The sequence below is a fragment of the Phyllobates terribilis genome, unplaced genomic scaffold (genome assembly GCF_046119375.1).
Source record: "Phyllobates terribilis strain yellow unplaced genomic scaffold, ASM4611937v1 Scaffold_665__1_contigs__length_859303, whole genome shotgun sequence".
Taxonomy (NCBI): Eukaryota; Metazoa; Chordata; class Amphibia; order Anura; family Dendrobatidae; genus Phyllobates; species Phyllobates terribilis.
The window spans coordinates 355,620-381,994 of NW_027363425.1; the positions used below are offsets into that span (position 1 = coordinate 355,620).

Sequence of the window (26,375 nt, forward strand, 5' to 3'; positions counted from 1 at the left end):
GTTTCAAGATGAAAGTTCAGCTGATGACATAGATCCAGCAAGCAGAGATGTTATACCATAGAAATGGTTTCAAGAGGAGTGTTCAGCAGATGACATAGATCCAGCAAGCAGAGATGCTATACCATAGAAATGGTTTCAAGATGAGAGTTCAGCAGATGACATAGATCCAGCAAGCAGAGATGTTATACCATAGAAATGGTTTCAAGATGAGAGTTCAGCTGATGACATAGATCCAGCAAGCAGAGATGTTATACCATAGAAATGGTTTCAAGATGAGAGTTCAGCAGATGACATAGATACAGCAAGCAGAGATGTTATACCATAGAAATGGTTTCAAGATGAGAGTTCAGCAGATGACATAGATACAGCAAGCAGAGATGTTATACCATAGAAATGGTTTCAAGATGAGAGTTCAGCAGATGATATAGATCCAGGAAGCAGAGATATTATACCACAGAAATGGTTTCAAGATGAGAGGTCATCAGATGACATAGATACAGCAAGCAGAGATGTTATACCATAGAAATGGTTTCAAGATGAGAGTTCAGCAGATGATATAGATCCTGCAAGCAGAGATGTTATACCATAGAAATGCTTTCAAGATGAGAGTTCAGTAGATGACATAGATCCAGCAAGCAGAGATGTTATACCATAAAAATGGTTTCAAGATGAGAGTTCAGCAGATGACATAGATCCAGCAAGCAGAGATGTTATACCATAGAAATGGTTTCAAGTTGAGAGTTCAGCTGATGACATATATCCAGCAAGCAGAGATGTTATACCATAGAAATGGTTTCAAGATGAGAGTTCAGCAGATGCCATAAATCCAGCAAGCAGAGATATTATACCATAGAAATTGTTTCAAGATGAGAGTTCAGCAGATGACATAGATCCAGCAAGCAGAGATGTTATACCATAGAAATGGTTTCAAGATGAGAGTTCAGCAGATGACATACGTCTTGCAAGCAGAGATATTATACCATAGAAATGGTTTCAAGATGAGAGTTCAGCAGATGACATAGATCCGGCAAGCAGAGATGTTATACCATAGAAATGGTTTCAAGATGAGAGTTCAGCAGATGACATAGGTCTTGCAAGCAGAGATGTTAAACCATAAAAATGGTTTCAAGATGAGAGTTGAGCAGATGACATAGATCCTGCAAGCAGAGATGTTATACCATAGAAATGGTTTCAAGAGAAGAGTTCAGCAGATGCCATAGATCCAGCAAGCAGAGATGTTATACCATAGAAATGGTTTCAAGAGGAGAGTTCAGCATATGACATAGATCCAGCAAGCAGAGATGTTATACCATAGAAATGGTTTCAAGAGAAGAGTTCAGCTGATGACATAGATCCAGCAAGCAGAGATGTTATACCATAGAAATGGTTTCAAGATGAGAGTTCAGCTGATGACTTAGATCCATCAAGCAGAGATGTTATACCATAGAAATGGTTTCAAGAGGAGAGTTCAGCAGATGACATAGATCCAGCAAGGAGAGATTCTATACAACAGAAATGGTTTCAAGAGGAGAGTTCAGCTGATGACATAGATCCAGCAAGCAGAGATGTTATACCATAGAAATGGTTTCAAGATGAGAGTTCAGCTGATGACATATATCCAGCAAGCAGAGATGTTATACCATAGAAATGGTTTCAAGATGAGAGTTCAGCTGATGACATAGATCCAGCAAGCAGAGATGTTATACCATAGAAATGGTTTGAAGAGGAGAGTTCAGCAGATGACATAGATCCAGCAAGCAGAGATGCTATACCACAGAAATGGTTTCTAGAGGAGAGTTCAGCTGATGACATAGATCCAGCAAGCAGAGATGTTATACCATAGAAATGGTTTCAAGAGGAGAGTTCAGCAGATGACATAGATCCAGCAAGAAGAGATGCTATACCACAGAAATGGTTTCAAGAGGAGAGTTCAGCTGATGACATAGATCCAGCAAGCAGAGATGTTATACCATAGAAATGGTTTCAAGAGGAGTGTTCAGCAGATGACATAGATCCAGCAAGCAGAGATGCTATACCATAGAAATCGTTTCAAGATGAGAGTTCAGCAGATGACATAGATCCAGCAAGCAGAGATGTTATACCATAGAAATGGTTTCAAGATGAGAGTTCAGCTGATGACATAGATCCAGCAAGCAGAGATGTTTTACCATAGAAATGGTTTCAAGAGGAGTGTTCAGCAGATGACATAGATCCAGCAAGCAGAGATGCTATACCATAGAAATGGTTTCAAGATGAGAGTTCAGCAGATGACATAGATCCAGCAAGCAGAGATGTTATACCATAGAAATGGTTTCAAGATGAGAGTTCAGCAGATTACATAGATACAGCAAGCAGAGATGTTATACCATAGAAATGATTTCAAGATGAGAGTTCAGCAGATGACATAGATACAGCAAGCAGAGATGTTATACCATATAAATGGTTTCAAGATGAGAGTTCAGCAGATGATATAGATCCAGGAAGCAGAGATATTATACCACAGAAATGGTTTCAAGATGAGAGTTCATCAGATGACATAGATACAGCAAGCAGAGATGTTATACCATAGAAATGGTTTCAAGATGAGAGTTCAGCAGATGACATAGATCCAGCAAGCAGAGATGTTATACCATAAAAATGGTTTCAAGATGAGAGTTCAGCAGATGACATAGCTCCAGCAAGCAGAGATGTTATACCATAAAAATGGTTTCAAGATGAGAGTTCAGCAGATGACATAGCTCCAGCAAGCAGAGATGTTATACCATAAAAATGGTTTCAAGATGAGAGTTCAGCAGATGATATAGATCCAGGAAGCAGAGATATTATACCACAGAAATGGTTTCAAGATGAGAGTTCATCAGATGACATAGATACAGCAAGCAGAGATGTTATACCATAGAAATGGTTTCAAGATGAGAGTTCAGCAGATGACATAGATCCAGCAAGCAGAGATGTTATACCATAAAAATGGTTTCAAGATGAGAGTTCAGCAGATGACATAGCTCCAGCAAGCAGAGATGTTATACCATAAAAATGGTTTCAAGATGAGAGTTCAGCAGATGACATAGCTCCAGCAAGCAGAGATGTTATACCATAGAAATGGTTTCAAGATGAGAGTTCAGCAAATGACATAGATCCAGCAAGCAGATTTGTTATACCATAGAAATGGTTTAAAGATGAGAGTTCAGCAGATGACACAGATCCAGCAAGCAGAGATGTTATACCATAGAAATTGTTTCAAGAGGAGAGTTCAGCAGATGACATAGATCCAGCAAGCAGAGATGTTATACCATAGAAATGGTTTCAAGAGGAGAGTTCAGCAGATGACATAGATCCTGCAAGCAGAGATGCTATACCATAGAAATGGTTTCAAGATGAGAGTTCAGCAGATAACATAGATCCTGCAAGCAGAGATGTTGTACCATAGAAATGGTTTCAAGATGAGAGTTCAGCAGGTGACATAGATCCTGCAAGCAGAGATGTTATACCATAGAAATGGTTTCAAGAGGAGAATTCAGCAGATGACATAGATCCAGTAAGCAGAGATGTTATACCACAGAAATGGTTTCAAGATGAGAGTTCAGCAGATGACATAGATCCAGCAAGCAGAGATGTTATACCATAGAAATGTTTGAAGATGAGAGTTCAGCAGATGACATAGATCCAGCAAGCAGAGATGTTATACCATAGAAAAGGTTTGAAGATGAGAGTTCAGCAAATGATACAGATCCAGCAAGCAGAGATGTTATACCATAGAAATGGTTTCAAGAGGAGAGTTCAGCAGATGACATAGATCCAGCAAGCAGAGATGTTATACCATAGAAATGGTTTCAAGATGAGAGTTCAGCTGATGACATAGATCCAGCAAGCAGAGATGTTATAGCATAGAAATGGTTTCAAGATGAGAGTTCAGCAGATGACATAGATCCAGCAAGCAGAGATGTTATCCATAGAAATGGTTTCAAGATGAGAGTTCAGCAGATGACATAGATCCAGCAAGCAGAGATGTTATACCATAGAAATGGTTTCAAGATGAGAGTTCAGCATATGACATAGATCCAGCAAGCAGAGATGTTATACCATAGAAATGGTTTCAAGATGAGAGTTCAGTAGATTACATAGATCCAGGAAGCAGAGATGTTATACCATAGAAATGGTTTCAAGATGAGAGTTCAGCATATGACATAGATCCAGTAAGCAGAGATGTTATACCATAGAAATGGTTTCAAGATGAGTGTTCAGCAGATGACATAGATCCAGCAAGCAGAGATATTATACCACAGAAATGGTTTCAAGATGAGAGTTCATCAGATGACATAGATACAGCAAGCAGAGATGTTATACCATAGAAATGGTTTCAAGATGAGAGTTCAGCAGGTGACATAGATCCTGCAAGCAGAGATGTTATACCATAGAAATGGTTTCAAGAGGAGAATTCAGCAGATGACATAGATCCAGTAAGCAGAGATGTTATACCACAGAAATGGTTTCAAGATGAGAGTTCAGCAGATGACATAGATCCAGCAAGCAGAGATGTTATACCATAGAAATGTTTGAAGATGAGAGTTCAGCAGATGACATAGATCCAGCAAGCAGAGATGTTATACCATAGAAAAGGTTTGAAGATGAGAGTTCAGCAAATGATACAGATCTAGCAAGCAGAGATGTTATACCATAGAAATGGTTTCAAGATGAGAGTTCAGCAGGTGACATAGATCCTGCAAGCAGAGATGTTATACCATAGAAATGGTTTCAAGAGGAGAGTTCAGCAGATGACATAGATCCAGCAAGCAGAGATGTTATACCATAGAAATGGTTTCAAGATGAGAGTTCAGCTGATGACATAGATCCAGCAAGCAGAGATGTTATAGCATAGAAATGGTTTCAAGATGAGAGTTCAGCAGATGACATAGATCCAGCAAACAGAGATGTTATCCATAGAAATGGTTTCAAGATGAGAGTTCAGCAGATGACATAGATCCAGCAAGCAGAGATGTTATACCATAGAAATGGTTTCAAGATGAGAGTTCAGCATATGACATAGATCCAGCAAGCAGAGATGTTATACCATAGAAATGGTTTCAAGATGAGAGTTCAGCAGATTACATAGATCCAGGAAGCAGAGATGTTATACCATAGAAATGGTTTCAAGATGAGAGTTCAGCATATGACATAGATCCAGTAAGCAGAGATGTTATACCATAGAAATGGTTTCAAGATGAGTGTTCAGCAGATGACATAGATCCAGCAAGCAGAGATATTATACCACAGAAATGGTTTCAAGATGAGAGTTCATCAGATGACATAGATACAGCAAGCAGAGATGTTATACCATAGAAATGGTTTCAAGATGAGAGTTCAGCAGATGATATAGATCCTGCAAGCAGAGATGTTATGCCATAGAAATGGTTTCAAGATGAGAGTTCAGCAGATGACATAGATCCAGCATGCAGCGATGTTATACCATAGAAATGGTTTCAAGATGAGAGTTCAGCAGATGACATAGATCCAGCAAGCAGAGATGTTATACCATAGAAATGGTTTCAAGATGAGAGTTCAGCTGGTGACATAGATCCAGCAAGCAGAGATGTTATACCATAGAAATGGTTTCAAGATGAGAGTTCAGCAAATGACATAGATCCAGCAAGCAGATTTGTTATACCATAGAAATGGTTTCAAGATGAGAGTTCGGCAGATGACACAGATCTAGCAAGCAGAGATGTTATACCATAGAAATGGTTTCAAGAGGAGAGTTCAGCAGATGACATAGATCCAGCAAGCAGAGATGTTATACCATAGAAATGGTTTCAAGAGGAGAGTTCAGCAGATGACATAGATCCTGCAAGCAGAGATGCTATACCATAGAAATGGTTTCAAGATGAGAGTTCAGCAGATAACATAGATCCTGTAAGCAGAAATGTTATACCATAGAAATGGTTTGAAGATGAGAGTTCAGCAGGTGACATAGATCCTGCAAGCAGAGATGTTATACCATAGAAATGGTTTCAAGAGGAGAATTCAGCAGATGACATAGATCCAGAAAGCAGAGATGTTATACCACAGAAATGGTTTCAAGATGAGAGTTCAGCAGATGACATAGATCCAGCAAGCAGAGATGTTATACCATAGAAATGGTTTGAAGAGGAGAGTTCAGCAGATGACATAGATCCAGGAAGCAGAGATGTTATACCAAAGAAAAGGTTTGAAGATGAGAGTTCAGCAGATGATACAGATCCAGCAAGCAGAGATGTTATACCATAGAAATGGTTTCAAGAGGAGAGTTCAGCAGATGACATAGATACAGCAAGCAGAGATGTTATTCCATAGAAATGGTTTCAAGATGAGAGTTCAGCAGATGACATAGACCCAGCAAGCAGAGATGTTATACCATAGAAATGGTTTCAAGATGAGTGTTCAGCTGATGACATAGATCCAGCAAGCAGAGATGTTATACCATAGAAATGGATTCAAGATGAGAGTTCAGCAGATGACATAGATCCAGCAAGCAGAGATGTTATACCATAGAAATGGTTTCAAGATGAGAGTTCAGCAGATGACATAGATCCAGCAAGCAGAGATGTTATCCATAGAAATGGTTTCAAGAGGAGAGTTCAGCAGATGACATAGATACAGCAAGCAGAGATGTTATACCATAGAAATGGTTTCAAGATGAGAGTTCTGCAGATGACATAGATCCAGCAAGCAGAGATGTTATACCATAGAACTGATTTCAAGATGAGAGTTCAGCAGATGACATAGATCCAGCAAGCAGAGATATTATACCATAGAAATGGTTTCAAGATGAGAGTTCAGCAGATTACATAGATCCAGGAAGCAGAGATGTTATACCATAGAAATGGTTTCAAGAGGAGAATTCAGCAGATGACATAGATCCAGAAAGCAGAGATGTTATACCACAGAAATGGTTTCAAGATGAGAGTTCAGCAGATGACATAGATCCAGCAAGCAGAGATGTTATACCATAGAAATGGTTTGAAGAGGAGAGTTCAGCAGATGACATAGATCCAGGAAGCAGAGATGTTATACCAAAGAAAAGGTTTGAAGATGAGAGTTCAGCAGATGATACAGATCCAGCAAGCAGAGATGTTATACCATAGAAATGGTTTCAAGAGGAGAGTTCAGCAGATGACATAGATACAGCAAGCAGAGATGTTATTCCATAGAAATGGTTTCAAGATGAGAGTTCAGCAGATGACATAGACCCAGCAAGCAGAGATGTTATACCATAGAAATGGTTTCAAGATGAGTGTTCAGCTGATGACATAGATCCAGCAAGCAGAGATGTTATACCATAGAAATGGATTCAAGATGAGAGTTCAGCAGATGACATAGATCCAGCAAGCAGAGATGTTATACCATAGAAATGGTTTCAAGATGAGAGTTCAGCAGATGACATAGATCCAGCAAGCAGAGATGTTATCCATAGAAATGGTTTCAAGAGGAGAGTTCAGCAGATGACATAGATACAGCAAGCAGAGATGTTATACCATAGAAATGGTTTCAAGATGAGAGTTCTGCAGATGACATAGATCCAGCAAGCAGAGATGTTATACCATAGAACTGATTTCAAGATGAGAGTTCAGCAGATGACATAGATCCAGCAAGCAGAGATATTATACCATAGAAATGGTTTCAAGATGAGAGTTCAGCAGATTACATAGATCCAGGAAGCAGAGATGTTATACCATAGAAATGGTTTCAAGATGAGAGTTCAGCAGATGACATAGATCCAGTAAGCAGAGATGTTATACCATAGAAATGGTTTCAAGATGAGTGTTCAGCAGATGACATAGATCCAGCAAGCAGAGATATTATACCATAGAAATGGTTTCAAGATGAGAGTTCAGCAGATGACATAGATCCAGCAAGCAGAGATGTTATACCATAGAAATGGTTTCAAGATGAGAGTTCAGCAGATGACATAGATCCAGCAAGCAGAAATGTTATACCATAGAAATTGTTTCAAGATGAGAGTTCAGCAGATGACATAGATCCAGCAAGCAGAGATGTTATACCATAGAAATTGTTTCAAGATGAGAGTTCAGCAGATGACATAGATACAGCAAGCAGAGATGTTATACCTTTGTGAAGATAGAAGAGATGGATGGACGTTAGTCGCTTGCCATTGAAATTACTGTCAGACACTTGTCGAACAGGACACTTTGCTGAAGAGGACACGTGCGTGCATTCCACACTGTATTAGATTGTAAGCTCCTAGGACAGGGTGTACATTATTCTGCATGCCCTCAGGAGCAGTCTGTATACTGTATATTAGATGGTAAGCTCCTCGGACCGGGTGTGCATTATTCTGCATGCCCTCAGGAGCAGTCTATATATTGTATATTAGATTGTAAGCTCCTAGGACAGGGTGTGCATTATTCTGCATGCCCTCAGGAGCAGTCTGTATACTGTATATTAGGCTTTAAGCTCCTAGGACAGGGTGTGCGTTATTCTGCATGCCCTCAGGAGCAGTCTGTATACTGTATATTAGATTGTAAGCTCCTCGGACAGGGTGTACATTATTCTGCATGCCCTCAGGAGCAGCTTGTATATTAGATTGTAAGCTCCTCTTCAGCAGGGTGTATTTGTCTTTTCCTTTGCCTGAGCTTATAATACATGTAGATATACAGCAATATGCAGCAGGACAGACATGATCCAGGGAAATATCCGATCGCCACCACTGGGGTCAGGAAGGAATTTTTTTCCCCCCTGATGCAGAGCTCTCCGGGGGGTTTCTTCGCCTTCCTCTGGATCTTTGGGTCCAGTGGCTCTCAGCCAGTCCTCAATGACCACAGCCAGTTCTGTGGTCTCTATGGAGCCTGATCTGAGAGTCATTGTGATCAGAGTTTAATTTCTTAAGGGGCCAGTAATATTTTTATTACAATGTTGCTTATTGCTATTCCAATAAAAAAATAAAAAGAAAGAAAATAAAAGTGTCATGTGAGTTTTTTTGTCTTGACTTTTTTTTATTTAAACAGTTACAATGATGGAAGTGACCATTACTACCCTCAATATTCCTGAAGTAGAACCAGGAATTATGGGGGCGCCATTTACAGACGGCAGACCACGTCTATCTCCACCCATTGTGGTATCATAATGTCAGCTCCTGTCCCAAGTTACATTACAAGTGTTATGGGGGTCGATCTCTATGATGGAGGCAGGGCACTAAAACAGTATATGTCCTACACAACAAACTACCTGATCGAAGACTGAAGACCGGACACAGAGCCCCCGAATACAAGAGACACAAGCAGAGTCTGACTGTGGTGCCAAGTGGCCCCCCACTATCCAACTCCAGGGCCCCACGTTTCAGCTTCATGCAAATATGACGTTATTCTCAATTACAAATATATATAACAATGAACGGGGTAGATTGGTAAATGAATAAGATTCTGCCTTTGTCTGTACATAGTGAGTCAATTATATTGTGCCAAGTGCTGCTCATATAAGAGGGTGGTGGACACTCTTGCAGGGCCGGCTCCAGGTTTTTCTGGGCCCCGGGCGAAAGAGTCTCAGTGGCCCCTTTAACACATACTACGATTCATGATGCACAGATACCGCAGAGAAATATATATATATATATATATATAGTACAATGCCAAAGATTTCACTTTTTACATTACATGAGTGATATCTATTGTAAATTCAACAATAGCTCAGAAACCGGCGAATCGCCCCACACAGAATACTGGCCCCCATATAAGGCCCCATACAGGATACTGGCCCCATATAACGCTCCATACAGAATACTGACCCCCATATAACGCTCCATGCAGGCTGTTCCCACCACATAATGCCTAATGCAGGCTGTTCCCCCCACATAATGCCCCACACAGGCTGTTCTCCCCTTATAATGCCCCATGCAGGATGTCACCCACCCTTATAATGCCCCATGCAGGATGTCACCCCCCTTATAATGCCCCATGAAGGATGTCGCCCCCCTTATAATGCCCCATGCAGGATGTCACCCCCCTTATAATACCCCATGAAGGATGTCGCCCCCTTATAATGCCCCATGCATTATGTCACCCCCCCTTATAATGCCCCATGCATGATGTCACACCCCCGCCCCTTATAATGCCCCATGCAGGATGTCACTCCCCCCCCCCATATAATGCCCCATGCAGGATGTCACACACACCCTCCCTTATAATGCCCCATGCAGGATGTCACTCCCCCCCTTATAATGCCCCATGCAGGATGTCACTCCCCCCTTTAATGCCCCATGCAGGATGTCACTCCCCCCCTTATAATGCCCCATGCAGGATGTCACTCCCCCCCTTTAATGCCCCATGCAGTATTTCATTTCCTCCCTTTTAATGCCCCATGCAGGATGTGCACACGGAAAATATACCAGGTTTTACAGTACAAGCAAAGTGAGACCCCCATCACTGCTCTCTCCCAGCACCCCCATCATTGCTCTCCCCCAGCACAATCATCACTGCTCTCTCCCAGTACCCCCATCATTGCTCTCTCCCAGCACCCCCATCACTACTCTCCCCAAGTACTCCCGTCATTGCTCTTTCCGGGCACCTCCATCATTGCTCTCTCCCAGCACCCCCATCATTGCTCTCTCCCAGCACCCCCATCACTACTCTCCCCAAGTACTCCCGTCATTGCTCTTTCCGAGCACCTCCATCATTGCTCTCTCCCATCACCCCCATCATTGCTCTCTCCCAGCACCCCCATCACTGCTCTCCCCAAGTACTCCAGTCATTACTTTTTCCAAGCACCCCCATCATTGCTCTTTCTGAGCACCCCATCATTGCTTTTTCCCAACACCCCCATCATTGTTCTCTCTCAGCACCCCTGTCATTGCTCTCTCCCAGCACCCCCATCATTGCTCTTTCCCAGCACCCCATCATTGTTCTCTCCCAGCACCCCCATCATTGCTCTCCCAGCACCCCCATCATTGCTCTCTCCCAGTACCCCATCATTGCTCTCTTCCAGCACTGCACCCCATCATTGCTCTCTCCCAGCAACCCCCATCATTGCTCTCCCCAGCACCATCATTGCTCTCCCAATCCCCACCATTCTCACCATCCCCATTATTGCTCTACCCATCCCCACCATCCCCATCATTGCTCTCCCCTTCTCCACTATCCTCATCATTGCTCTCCCATCCCCACCATCCTCATCATTGCTCTCCCCATCCCCACCATCCCCATCATTGCTCTCCCCATCCCCACTATCCTCATCATTGCTTTCCCCGTCCCCATCATTGCTCTGCTCATCCCCACTGTCCCCATCATAGCTCTGCCCATCATTTCTCTCCCCATCATTGCTTTGCTGATCACTGCTCTGCCCATCATTGCTCTCCCATCATTGCTCTCCCCATCATTGCTCTGCCCATCACTGCTCTGCTCATCACTACTCTTCCCATCACTGATCAGCCCATCATTGCTCTGCCCATCACTGCTCTGCCCATCACTGCTCTGCCCATCACTGCTCTCCCCCCACCTCCCCTCATTCTCCTGTTCCTCTCCACAGTGTATCAGTACAAAAAAAACAACAAAAAAAAACACAACTTACCTCTCAGCACACTCCCGCAGCATCCTCCTTGTTGCCGGAAACTTCCTCCCTTACACAGGCCCGAGCTTCTTGATGACGTCATCAAGCTGTACGAGCCTGTGTCAGGGAGGAAGTGCCGGGCAGGAAGCAGAGGACAGATCCCTCAGCTCCACTGCCATTTTCCTTCTGTCAGCAGCGGAGCTGGAGGGATCGCTTGCTGCTCGCCGCACATGAGAGGGAAATCTGGCTATGGGCCCCCCCAGAGCCTGGGGCTCCGAGAAGCAGGCCAGATTGCCTTCAATATTAACCGTCCGGTAAGGGCCCCCCTGCACCCTTGCACGGCAAGGCTCCGGTGCAGCTGCACCAGCGGTAGGTACCAGCGGTAGGTACGCCCCTGTCTCTGAACTAATCTGCTGATATCTCCCACCATGTAATCTCAGGTCCTCCCAAGACCTCCTTCTCTCCTCCACAATCGTACGTTCGTCATCCAATCGCCTGCAAGACTTCTCCCGAGTATTCCCCATCCTGTAGAATTCTGTGGCCCAACACATCCGATTATTCCCTCATTTGGAACTTTCAAGCGGAACTTGAAAACCCATTTCTTCAAAACAGCTTACAGCCTGCAATGACCCCACTGCCACCTTACCAACAGCAGAGCTGTTGCACCCCCCAATACTACTATCCTTCCCCATTATCCTGTAGAATGTAAGGCCGCAATGGTAGGGTCCTCTCCCCTTTGTACTTGTCCGTCACTATTAGTTTGTTCATTGCAATTTCTATTTGTGTTTATATGTAACTCCTCCTCATGTACAGCACCATAGAATCAATGGTGCTCTAAAAATAAATAATAACAATAATCCCCCACATGATGTTCCACCCAGTCTTCACCCTTGCCCTCCATGCCGGTGTGCACACTGCAGGAAGCGGCAGCAGTAGTTGGCACAGTGTTTCATCGTCAGCATCATCAGAGATGTGCTGCAGTGGTCTGCCGACCGTTTACACTACCCATCCCACGTACTCATCCTCCAACAAAACAAGTGGTTGGGCATCAGTGCACTCAATCTGTTCCAATTGTTGGCTAGGGCCAGATGGATGGCCCACGGAACCACAGCCAGCAGTCATCAAAAAGCAGAAGATACCGCTGCATGACTTGGGGCTCAGACTGCTTGCCAGGGGGTGAGGTGGAAGACAGATGCCCATGAGCCGCAGGTGCCAAATCTGCGCTTTCAGCAGGGGATTAGGTGGAAGACAAAGCAATGGGACTGAAGGCACGCTCAGCCAACCAACCTAAAACCACTTCTACTTGTTCTGGCCTCACCATTCACCCAACGATACTCGGGCCTACGAAATTACACAGAGCATCCTGTCGCCTACTTGCAGCAAAGGAAGGTGTTTCATTTGGGCACGTAGCCGACACAGATCGACCACGGCCTTTCTCTCCCAGCAGCAGCTACATTCACCACCACCAGCAAAACTGACACATCTATTTGATGCTCTCCGCTTTGTTTTCAACCCAAAAAATTGCAGAATATTACACGGCCTGTATTCAGAGAGAGAGTGGATCGCAGATTATTACACTGCCTGTTTTCAGAGTACCCCCTAAAAAAACAAAACCAAAAAATACAGTTTTGGCTACCTACTCCTCCTCCACTTTTTCCACCAACACCGCCACCTCCACCTCCTCCTCCTCCTCAACCTCCTGCTTCACTTGGACCTCTGCCTCCTGGTTCAAGATTATAATTGTTTCTTTTTTTTTATTATGTTATTTTAAGTCATTTTCCTATCAACATTTGTTTTCAGGGCAATTGTCCTGCACTTACCCCCATTTGGCTTCCTTTTGCAGCCCCTTAGCCCTTACTATGAACATTTTACAGCCCTTTTTAAGTGACTTCTATTGGGTTCAGGGTCAAGTTCGGTCCAAAACCAAACTTTTAACTGTAGCTTGGTAGAATCTGCTGAACCTGAACATCCATGGATCCACACATCCCTATCAGTAACACATCATTGTCTGCACATAGACGGTCATTTTTCTTGACAGCGCATCTCTTGTTTACAGGACGATATAATTCTGAGAATGATTATTTTTAAGCTTAAAGAGGTGGTCCGCTACATTCTATAATGCCCCCTTCCATCCAGTATCGCTCCAAAATCAAGCGTGCGCTTTCCCTCTCTCCTCTGCTTTCATCGGCCGCAAGCGCTCTCTGGATTTTGGGATGTTCACGATTACAAAAATTGTCCTGCCCCCAGCTATAGAGTGAGGGGCGGGTGGAAGGGGGCTGCAGACCCCACAATCACTAGAGGATAGAAACTTTCACCGCACACTCAGGAGATCCAATGCAAAAGTTTTAATGATATTTAGAAAAACCTGCAAGTGGCGACAAAAAACAGTTCTTTTGTTTAGAGGGGACTTTTCCGTTTCGGTCCGCTCCTGGGCCCTGCTCACATAGTCGCTCTGAGTAAGGCTGTGATGGTCCAAACCATATGAGAGATATCCCAGTGGGGATGCATATTCAGTGGAGTCCTTATGGGGAATGGCAGTAAGGGCGCTCCTGCACTTCCTGTGTGAAGGCCTTTTGGGATGTGACGTGCGGTGAAACGCCGTTCACAACCCAGTCAATCATGGCGGGGGGTTTAGTGCGTGCGACTGGGTCATGCCTAGGTGAATCCAAGAAACCCGGAAGTTGAGGTGACATCAGCCGAGGTCACGTGATGTGGACTGAGCAAGAAGGGATAGCGCCACCCACAGGCACATCTGGCAACATAAGGTATTTCCAAAAATAGTTAGTTAAAAGGTGTAAATGGATGGGGGCATTTTACAATGTAGCGGACCACCTCTTTACACTTGTTCATTGGGTGATTGGCTGCAGTTTACACTGCACAGTTATTGGGGAACATAAGAGTATGTGATGAATGATTAGTGCCGGTCGTCATGGTGACTGTCTGTGACAATAAACCATAGGGAGCAGCGAGCATGGTGAATGGCATCGAATGGATGATAACTGACAATGATGTTACTATGGTAATAAACTGGGGTGGATGGTATGGATGATTACTGCAATCATTACACTGCTTATAATCTGGAGGGGAGATGATGAAGGATTCCTGCAATATTTACTGTAATGACGTATGTGCTTTATTCACAGCGGCCTGCTGATATATATTTATGTACCGTATATAGTCTGTTAATTGCTAGATGAATGTAGAGGAGAGGGAGAGCGCGCGGTGGATGCTGGGCTGTGACAGGAGGTGGCGCCACTGGGTCACGCCGGCATGAATCTGGAATGTGACATGACCTCAGCGGGGTCAGAGCCGGCTGTAGCCGGGGTCAGAGACGCCCAATGAGCCGTCAGCGATAGCGCCCCTCACAGACCCTTATAACAACCAAAGGGAATCACAAAAAAACTTTTTTCCAAATTGAAATGGATGGGGGCATTATTGATTGCAGAGGACGACCTCTTTAATAAACCGTCCTGATATTTAGTAACAATTCTTTATAAAGGGACAGTGAACACTTCTGACTAATTGTAACTTATAATTTGTGGGGTCCTGTAAATGAAGAGGTTCCGGCACACGGCCCCCGCTCAGCAGACAGCAGACGGGTCACTCACCAGCACCTTTAGGAAGGCAGCTTTTCTAAGAAAAATAAAAGTAGCATGCCAAAAATGTATATAGAAATCCATGTAGCAGCCTTATGGCAGCTTTACATTCTAGCTGTAATTCCGGCTTATCTCGTCTTTTGGGTTTTATTTTGATTTTTCTACTTTTCTCTTTTCTACAACTACAAATCTGTCGGCTTTCTAATATCGGCTCGTGGACCTGTTGGTTCAACCACATTCACCGTCTCCTATTACTAAATCAGGATCATCACAGTCCAACGTTGTATTAAAATAATTTAATGTCATCAAACAATAATGAGAATTGCATGAACAGGATGTGGAGAGGAGAGTTTCAGAATCGGGTGGATTCAGTCCTCTCTTCCTAGACTTACACCCGGCGATATAACACAAGAAGCAGAATCATTAGAGCTGCGTCACTTACACGGCAGACAGGAAGTGCGATATAACACAATCATTAGAGCTGCGCTCACTTACACGGCAGACAGGAAGTGTGATATAACACAATCATTAGAGCTGCGCTCACTTACACGGCAGACAGGAAGTGTGATATAACACAATCATTAGAGCTGCGTCACTTACACGGCAGACAGGAAGTGCGATATAACACAATCATTAGAGCTGCGCTCACTTACACGGCAGACAGGAAGTGTGATATAACGCAATCATTAGAGCTGCGTCACTTACACCGCAGACAGGACGTGCGATATAACACAATCATTAGAGCTGCGTCACTTACACGGCAGACAGGAAGTGCGATATAACACAATCATTAGAGCTGCGCTCACTTACACCGCAGACAGGAAGTGCGATATAACACAATCTTTAGAGCTGCGTCACTTACACCGCAGACAGGAAGTGCGATATAACACAATCATTAGAGCTGCGCTCACTTACACGGCAGACAGGAAGTGCGATATAACACAATCATTAGAGCTGCGCTCACTTACACCGCAGACAGGAAGTGCGATATAACACAATCATTAGAGCTGCGCTCACTTACACGGCAGACAGGAAGTGCGATATAACACAATCATTAGAGCTGCGCTCACTTACATGGCAGACAGGAAGTGTGATATAACACAATCATTAGAGCTGCGTCACTTACACGGCAGACAGGACGTGCGATATAACACAATCATTAGAGCGGCGTCACTTACACCGCAGACAGGACGTGCGAGATTCCAATAAACATTTAAAGCTGCTTAGATTAAAAAGGTTATTCCAAAAATCGTCATTTATTCCCTATGGGACTGTAGGGAATAGTCGGGGCTGTAATCTGACAGTCTTATAGACAATGAATAAAGTTGTGGTCTAGCATGTACACCTCCACTCCATTCAATACAGGGCTATGCAGAGCCTGGTTCCTGGGATCTAGGGACCCATTGTCTGGATTGCTAAGGGGGCCAGTGGTTGGACCCCAAACGATGAGTAAGTTTTATTATTGATATGGGACAACTAGGAATTTTGGGAAAAACCCTTTAGTTTTGTAAGAGTCAAGGCTGTGTGGCACCCCAGGGGGTCTGGTTGCCACAGTGGTAGTAATACCATGTCTGGGAGCAAAACAGGGGTTTCCTGGTCAGGAACACAGTACATGCAACACCTCCTGCCCCAGACCAGAAAGGGGAGGATCCTGCCCTTTATAACTGGGTCTGGAGGCGGGGTTAGAGCAGTCTAGTCTAGGCAGTCTAGTCAAGTGTGAGGAGTCAAGTGGGACACGCAGGAGCAAGAAGCCAGGGACTGGAGCTGGAGATAGCTCGTCCTGGACGTTTTACACAGAGGACCGGACACCAGAGTCCAAGTCTGTGGGGATTGCATACCCAGCAGCAGATACCACAGGGCAGGAGATTGCAGGTCTCCTGGCCCCATCAGAAGCCCGGAGGCTCAGCCACCCGAAAGGACCAATACCTCCACAGAGGAGCGAGGAATACACAAGGCCTGAGTCGCCAGCCATACGGGTGAGCACAGCACGTTACACTCAGGGACATGGGCCGCAACACGACTATAAGCAGGATAGCCAAAGAGTACAGTCAGAACGGCAGGCCTACAACTCCAACTGGCCAGGAGGACTCTAGGATTGCTCCCAGACTGACCAGGCCTTCATCACTAGCTGGTACTCCCGTTGGGGCCCATATAATTGCCAACAGTAAAGACCCTGGGACTGCACTGCAAAAACTCCGTGTTGCCATTACTGATAACTTGCACTACTACCATCATCATCCACACACACTGCCCTGAAGCAACACTCTTCCTGTGGGGAGTTATACTACCCTGCTGCCAAACCATCAGCTTCAGAGGACTGTTCCGCAGCGGCGGTCTCTATTGACTGCATTCCACAGGGGGTGTAGTCGGACATTATAAATAACCTATACATAAATACGCCTTGGACTGACCACCTGGGTCACGGACCGGGTCACCGCCACAGTGACTACAACCCCCAGCATCTACAGGCCCGGCTCTGGGTACCCCACGGCCCAGGGGCGCGTCAGCTGTATGTGTATATATATATATATATATATATATATATATATATATATATATATATGGATTAGAATGTATATAAGTGGATTACATGAAGTGATAACATTCTATAATATATATACACAGTATAGACACATATATATATATAATTAAATCCTCTTATATTTAGTGAAATACTTTTCCACAATTAGACGTCAGAAGCAGAAGCCGTTGTATCATTTCAGTTTCTATTGTTCTTCTCTTTATGACTCTTTACATTCTTATCGGCATATATGTATCAGTACATTACAGCTGGAGATGATTTATTGCCGTTCATGTGATACAAATTAGGCAATGTCTGGAATCCCACTAATGGTTGGACTAGGACGGCCATTATATTAGTGGTCTGCAGGTTCTGAGCCTATAACTCAGATACAACCAGGGGGGAGTACGGGATTTCCAGGAGGGCCGCAGGCAGAACACTTGTATTTCTTATAATATATGATAAACTGTTCTCCGCTGTTTCAGCGCAGTAATAGCCGGGTATTATAGAAAGCCGACTGCTGACTGACACACAAGGTGACATCAATGGTCTCAAGGATTGAACGTTGATCGCTCCATTCTCAGGGGGTCTTGTGTGTAAGGCTATGTTCACACATCATGTTTTTTTCTGCAGCAAAACCTGATCTCTTGCCAGATGTTTGTTCAGGATTTTTCTTGCTGTTTTGCTTATTTTTGCTGCGTTTTTTTCACGGTCCTTTTGTCTCTTATATGTTTGTACATAACGTTCAGTGAAAACAAGATAAAAATTTCTGGTTTTGGCGCAAAAAACGCTGAAAAAAAACACTGAAAAACCTGACACCTTCACTTTTGGTGCGTTTTTTCAGCGTTTTTTTCACCAACCATTACTTTCAATGGGTAAAAAAACACTGAAAAAAACGCTGAAAGAAGTGACATGCTCTATTTTGCAAAAAAACCCATGATGTGTGCATGAGATTTCTGGAATCTCATAGACTTTGCGGGTACTGCAAGACGCAGCTGAAAATTACCATAAAAAACGCATTAGAAAAAACGCTGAAAAAAAACATGATGTGTGAACATAGCCTAAAGGTTGGTAAAGACTTAAAACATAATGCAATGAAGACTCGTCTGATCCTCACAGTCCTCTACTTCTGAGATTTGTAGAATCTCATTCACACCTTCACTCAAGTGTAGGTACAAAACAGGGATCCAGGTCTCTAATAAATCCACACCTCATCCACCATGAAACTCCAGCTGCCTTCCGTCCAGCGCCGGACTGGGGTGTCTGTGGCCCACCAGGGACATTGACTCCAGGGGTCCACCCACCCGGGCCCACCCTTCAGCTATTTGCAGATACCTGTTCGCCGTTATCCCCATTATATTGGCGGCTCCTGCCCATCACTGTGCGCTCACCAGAAATGCCATGTACAATTACTAGAGTTTGCATTAAAGGGTTTTTATTGGTGAAGTTCTCAGCGATGCACAGGTTGGGAAGGGGGTCACTTATTTATTGGTGGAATCCGCGCTGTCAGGAGATTGTGGCACTAAGAGTATTTGGTGAGATTTTCACCTCTGTATTTATAAGACAAATCCAGGAGTGGAGCGATCCGAGGTCATGTTTTATGCATTTCTCACCCACTCCTGGTTTTGTCTTATCAATACAGAGGTGAAAATCTCACCAAATGCCAACTTGCTTTCTCTGGTGAACCTCTGTAACTACATCTCTGCTGCTGTGTAATAGTCACAAGACAGGGAGGGGTTAAACATCCAAGTATTTAATATCTATTGGAAATAAAGAGGTTTCCCCTTATTGATATCAGATAAAACAAATGACCAACCACAATCCACTCTACCAAGACCAATATTACCAGATAGAAGGCAGAAATACCACCATACCGTGACCAGATCACATATTACCACCACATAGTGCCCAAATAATGCCACATACAAGGCACAAATACCGCCACACCATGACCAAAGCACATAATACCACCACATAGTGATCAAATGCTACCAGATACAAGGTATAAATACTGACACACCATGAGACCACATATTACCACCACATAGTGACCGAATAATACCACATAGAAGGGACAAATATCGTCATGTCATGACCAAAGTACATAATGCCACCACATAGTGACAAATAATACTAAAATAATAAAAATTTAAAAAAGCTCTGCATATTGGGTCAGTGTACAGGTTATACAGTGATCACCAGTGACATTATACACAGGAGCTCTGTATGTAGTGTCAGTGTACAGGTAATGCAATGATCACCATTGATATTATACACAAGAGCTCTGTATATAGTGTACAGGTTATACAGTGATCACCAGTGACATTACACACAGGAGCTATGTATATTGGGTCAGTGTACAGGTTATACAGTGATCACCAGTGATATTATACACAGGAGCTCGGTATATAGTGTATAATGTACAGGTAATGCAATGATCACCATTGATATTATACACAGGAGCTCTGTATATAGTGTACAGGTTATACAGTGATCACCAGTGACATTATGCACAGGAGCTCTGTATATGGTGTATAGTGTACAGTTAATACAGTGATCACCAGTGACATTATACACAGGAGCTCTGTATGTAGTGTCAGTGTACAGGTAATACAGTGATCACCATTGATATTATACACAGGAGCTCTGTATATAGTGTACAGGTTATACAGTGATCACCAGTGACATTATGCACAGCAGCTCTGTATATAGTGTATAGTGTACAGGTAATACAGTGATCACCATTGATATTATACACAGGAGTTCTGTATATAGTGTCAGTGTACAGGTAATGCAATGATCACAAGTGATATTATACACAGGAGCTCTGTATATAGTGTCAGTGTACAGGGAATGCAATGATCACCATTGATATTATACACAGGAGCTCTGTATATAGTGTCAGTGTTCGTGTATAGGTAATACACATACTCACAAGTTCTTTATCTGCCGCAGACCGATATATCACATCTTCTATGCAGGACTTATCTCTGCAGAAAATATCATAGTTAGCTATAACTGATCACTTCCAGAGCACAATCCACACTTTTCCCAAGATTTCTACACTACATGAAATGACAAAAAAGCAACATAGTGCGGCACTCCACAGTAACAGTGCTCCAGTGTCATTCTGTGTCAGCGTCTGTGATTGGCTGTTGGGACTGTCACACATATAGAAATGTGAAAATAAATAAATAATAAAACAAAAATGACATAGCGCTCCGCAGAATTTTTGATTCTCAGCGCAGATAAAGCAGACAGCTACGGGCTGCCACCTCCAGCTGCCTGGCTTTACCGTGGCTGCTGATCAAAAGTCAGGAAAGCCCAATGGGTTTTTTTTAATTTAAAAAAATAATTAAAAAAAAAATGCGCGGGCTCCCGCCATATTTTGATCGCCAGCCAGGCAAAACTAGGCAGCTGGGGGCTAGGATTCGCGTCCAGATGAGCTGCAGGCCTGCGCTGCCTGGGGCGACGCCGGGTCCGTCCTCCACAGTGCGCACAGGAAGCAGTCCCAGGGCGATGACGTCATCACCCTGAGACTGACCTCCTGCGCACGTGTGGCGCCCCTGGGGGTTCGGTCGCCACAGAGGTATTGCACCTCAACCAGAGGTGTGGTATCTCACTCTCAGGTAAGGAAGGAGTACAGCCCAGGACCCTAACACTACATCCACTACACCACATTTACGGGGGACAGGGCGAGATTGCTCCTACGGGAGAGCACAGTCCCTGATCCCTGGCTGAAGTGGGGAGGAACCACTTAGAGAGGGGGAACTATGTAGTGGATGGGTGGAGGACGTAGATCCTGGGAGCACTGTGGTAGGAGGTATAATAGGAAGGAACCATCTTGGTTCAGTCAGTCAGTGGGGAAGTTCCAATCAGTCAGACTGAGGTGCAGGCAGGGGGCAGAGGCTCTGTATGAGCTCTGCTCCATAGGCAGGCCCTGCCAAGAGGCATGAGCCTGGAAAGAGAGAAGAGAGGAAAGGGGAGCAGGAAGGCTCCAGGAACGAGGGAAGAAGGGACCCTAGGGGTACGGGCCATGCAGCAAGCCACCCGTATGCCCGCTGCTGCCAGGAGGTAGGGGAGTCAGGCCAAAGAAGTGGAACCGGGTTCCCCAACCAGCAGAGACTACAAGGCTCAACTGGGAACCAGAGGCTGCAGCACTTCAAGTACAGCAGGCCGCCCACACCAGCCACCAGGAAAATAGCCACATAGGGCCAGGGGATGGAACACAAGTCGCCCGCCAAGGCCCGAGGACACTGGATAGAGGTGCCGCTAGGTGTGAGGTTCAAGGAGAGAGGCCAGAGAGGACACACAGAAGGGGGTCCTGCTAAGTGCTCCAGAGCTACCTGGGAGTCGACTGAGCCCCTCACTTGGTAAACACAGGACGACGCGGGAAGTTATAAACCTGCAGTAATAACTTGGAGTGAAAGAACTGTGAGTAAAGACCCTGAGACTGCATTGCAAAGACTCCGCGTTGTCATTACTGATTCCCAGCACTATCACCACCATCATCTCTACACGCTGCCCTGAAGCTACACTCCACCTGTGGGGAGTCACATCACCTAGCTGCACATACCACCAGCCTCAGCGGACTACCAATAACCGCAATCCACAGGTGGCGTAGTCGGACATTGACATTAGTGCACATAGACTACTACCCTGGTTTGACCGCCCTGGGTCACGGACCGGGTCACCGCCACGGTGACTACAACCCCCAGCATCTACAAGGCCCGGCTCCGGGTGTCCCCAAGGCCCAGGGGGCGCATCACACGCGCCGGCAGTATTGCGCTGCGCAGAGGAGGCAGAGGGGCACTGCAGCAGCAGGCAGAGCAGGGAGATCGCTCTCCCTGCTTTGCCGCTGCAGAGGGCCCATCACTAATCATATCGGCAGTGCTGCCGATATGATTAGCGAACCGGGGGGGCCCTTTGTTCTCTGTACAGGTCCCAGGGGGGTAGGGGGTGGGGCTTGGGGGTGTGGCCATCGGGACCCGGGGCCCACTGGGGTTTTCCCGATCCTCCGGTGGGCCAGTCCGCCCCTGCTTCCGTCTCACCTACCACAAAATGATATAGCAGGAAGACATGTCCTCCCAATAGTGAAGCTCTGTGGAAAGCTTCTCTTATACTTACAGAACAAAGCCTTTTTTTACCTAGCTTACTAGAACTCCTGTTTTGCAATGAGGGTCAAATACCCTAAGATATGTGTTATTTCATCAAATCATGGAGTGTAAGTATAAAATTATGTCATATTAAGATTCAATTGATTCTTTAATAAGTTATTTCTAGAGTACCTCTTTTTAATATATTCATGAATTTATTTAATTTCTATTTATACTTCTTAATTCTATTAGTTTTATTACAAATTTTGAATGACAGGACGGAGACAAAGTTAGGCCTAGCTCCAGGCAGGTCAGAAACTTACTACGCAGAAGCCAGAACCAGGAGGCCCAAAACCTGCTCATTGGGGAGGATCCGGACATACACCCTTCACCCTACAGTGCTCCGGGGAGTGCCTGAATTTCCACCAGTAAAAGGTACTGAAGTGACTATCGTGTCCGTCCCTGTACTTGCTCTGGCCCGGCGTAGTCTTTTTGTCCTGCATCCCCGTTCCTATACTGCCCTGAGGCCCAGCTCTACCTGTGGAGAGCAATACCATCAAGCTGCCCTATCATCAGCCTCAGTGGACTGCGCAGCGCTGGTGATCCTCACCAGAAACCACAGGTGGCGTCACGAACTATTATTTTTACTAAATCAAACCCTTTTTGGGCCGACCACCGCGACATCCCTGAAGGTCAGGCTAAAGGCCCGGGTACCGAGTTATCCCCCATCTTCCTCTAGGTGCTACATATATCTTCCCAGAATTCCTGTACTTTAGAGCATCCCCAGAGTCCATGTAACAGATCAGATTTTCCGAGTTTGCATTTTGGACAATGTACCAGACGATCCCTCATTGTTCTAGATACTGGTATGTTGAAGGCCAGTACAGCTCTGTGCAAAATCCTAAATTGTGTGTCTCTCCAGACCTCACTTAAGATGTTTTTCCGTACTGCCTGCCAACCCGCCAGCATTTTTTTCCCGATTTCCTCACCCTCTATTTGTTTGGCCCAGGATCTGAATGTTTTCTCTATGTCTATTTTTCCAAGGATGCCTTTCAGATTTCTGTATATTGCGGATATATCGCATGTACCTGTTCGGTCAAATAATAGATTATCCATTGCATTCCTTCTCGTCTCTTCACTCACATTTATCAAATGCGTCATAATTGTCCCTTTTATTTGTCCGAATTGTAGGAATTGTTGTTCACTTGGCTTGAATTTTAATATTATCTCTTCCCTACTCAGCCACCTATTTTCTTCTTCATGTAGTAGATTAGCTATTTTATGGATCCCCCTCACCCTCCATTCCTGAAATAGTTTGTTCTCTGCTATTTGTTGGAACACAGGATTTCCCCATATGGGTAAATCTCTTGATATTCTCCATGATAATTTAAGTTTTCTCCTAAATTCCTTCCATGTAGCTATTGTATCCCGAAACACTATTGAGTTTTTTATTTTTTTAGGCATTAGGCTTTGTGGCGTGTGTAATAAGGCGACTAAGTTCCACGGGTACGCATACGATTTTTCCAGGACCGTATCAGAGAACCCACTAGTGTCTTTAAACCAATCTACTATGTGACGGGAAATACACGCTAGATTATATCCTCTTATGTCTGGCAAGTTTACCCCTCCCTCTTCCCTGGAAGCCATCAGTGTATTCAGTTTTATACGAGGTCTTCGACCTCTCCATATAAATTTCCTAATAGCCGAGTATACTTTCTGCACATCTACATGTTTTAGGAGAACAGGAATGGTCTGCAGTGGATACATGAGTTTCGGAAAACTCATCATTTTTAAAAGGTGAATCCTGCCCAATAGACTCAAAGGCAAATTTTGCCACCTTTCTAATTCCTGTTGAATTTTGGAGATGACTGGAGGAAAGTTTAAGTTATATATTGACTCTGGTTTTCTCCCCAGCTTGATACCCAGATATGTTATATGTGTTTTGGATATTGGAATACTGCACATTTCCTTTTCCACCATACTACTTCTGTCTCTATTTGTTAAGTGGAGAATTTCGCATTTGCTTTTATTTAGAGTGAATCCCGAATACCTACCAAAATTTTCCATAAGATCCAGGACCCCTGGCAGATCTCTTGCCACCTCAGCCATGTAAAGTATGATATCGTCTGCGAAATACGAGGCCTTAAGCTTCATGCCCCCTATTGGTATCCCTTCATAAACTTCATGTTGTTCTAGGTATCGCGCAAGGGGTTCTAATGCCAGATCAAACATTAGCGGGGACAAAGGACATCCCTGACGTGTTCCCTTTTCAAGAGGGAAATTTGCCGATAAATGACCTGGGGTTTGAATTCTTGCTGCGGGGTTAGCATATAGGGCTTTTATAACATTTCTGAAGTTTCCCACAAGCCCAATTTTGTCCAAAACTTGACCTACCCAGCTCCACTTCACCTTATCAAAGGCCTTCTCTGCGTCTAGTGTAACCAGAGCCGGCTTACCTCGACTGTTTTCTTCTTTATTTATTGCATCTATGGCTAACAATGTACGTCTTACATTTGTAACTGCACTCCTACCTTTCACAAAGCCCACCTGTGCGGGTGTTACTAATGTTGGCAGTATCTCTGCTAATCTGTTTGCCATGAGTTTGGATATTATTTTAAGATCTTGATTTATCAAGGATATAGGTCTATAAGATGCTGGGTCCTCCACATTTTTCCCTTCTTTTGGTATTAAGCTAATATGAGCCACATTAGTGCCCACCAACAGATCCCCCCCTGTAACAATTCGTTATACCATGCAGTCAAAGTAGGGGTTATTTGTTGGGACATGACCTTATAAAAATCGCCCGTGAACCCATCCGGCCCAGGTGCTTTTCCAGCTGGCAATCCCCCAATGGTACTCTTCACTTCCCCCTCTGTAATGGGAGCATTTAGCATATTTAACTGTGGCTCTGAGACACAAGGTATGTTCATTTTTTTTAGAAAGTCCTCACCCCTACTTGTGCCCTTGGCCTCTTCTATATATAAGTTAGCATAATACTCCCGCAGGGTTGAGTTTATTTCCCTAGGGTTATCCACCATTAGGCTGAGTTCACACGATGCGTATTTCATGCGTTTCCGCGGCGTTTTTGCAGTTGCGTAAACGCATGAAAAACGCATGGTAGAAGGGAAGCAATGTTCCCCAATGGAAATCCGCATGTGCCGTGCCCATGATCCGCAGCATGTCAATTAATTTTGCGGAAACGCGGCGATTTCGCCGCCATTGACTTGCATTAGAACGCGCCAATTCTGCAAGACAGCATTTGTACTTGTGTTATTGGCGCGTTCTAATATGCGGATGGTACCCGAGTGTGGAGGAGAGGAGAGTCTCATCCACACCCAGGTACCATTAAAAAAGCTGTAAAAAAAGAATAAAATAAAAAATAATGTATTCTTACCTTCTGTCGGCCCGCGCAGCGCTCCCGCTTGGTTCCCGGCACTTGCAGTGAGTTGTAGGACCTGATCTGACGTCAGAGTCATGTGACGGGTCACGTGACGCTGACGTCGGCAGGTCTTTCAATTCAAAGTTGCCGGCGAGGGAGAACAGATTGAGCAGGACAGCGCGGGCCATCGGAGGTAAGTATATACACTCTCTCGGGTCACACTATATAAATCCATGCTGTTTGCATGGATT

General features: G+C 44.4%; 1 protein-coding gene and 1 pseudogene across 1 annotated transcript in view; both read right to left on the minus strand.

The window, feature by feature from the left end:
* The window catches only part of LOC141235436 (uncharacterized), a 36,871-nt gene extending 25,236 nt beyond the window's left edge, over positions 1–11,635 (minus strand). Inside the window, exon 1 of the mRNA XM_073668118.1 lies at positions 11,554–11,635. Coding sequence (XP_073524219.1) covers positions 11,554–11,635 — 82 coding nt within the window. The remainder of the gene's footprint in view (positions 1–11,553) is intronic.
* LOC141235434 (uncharacterized) overlaps positions 1–26,375 on the minus strand; it is a 193,119-nt pseudogene that overhangs the window by 88,701 nt on the left and 78,043 nt on the right.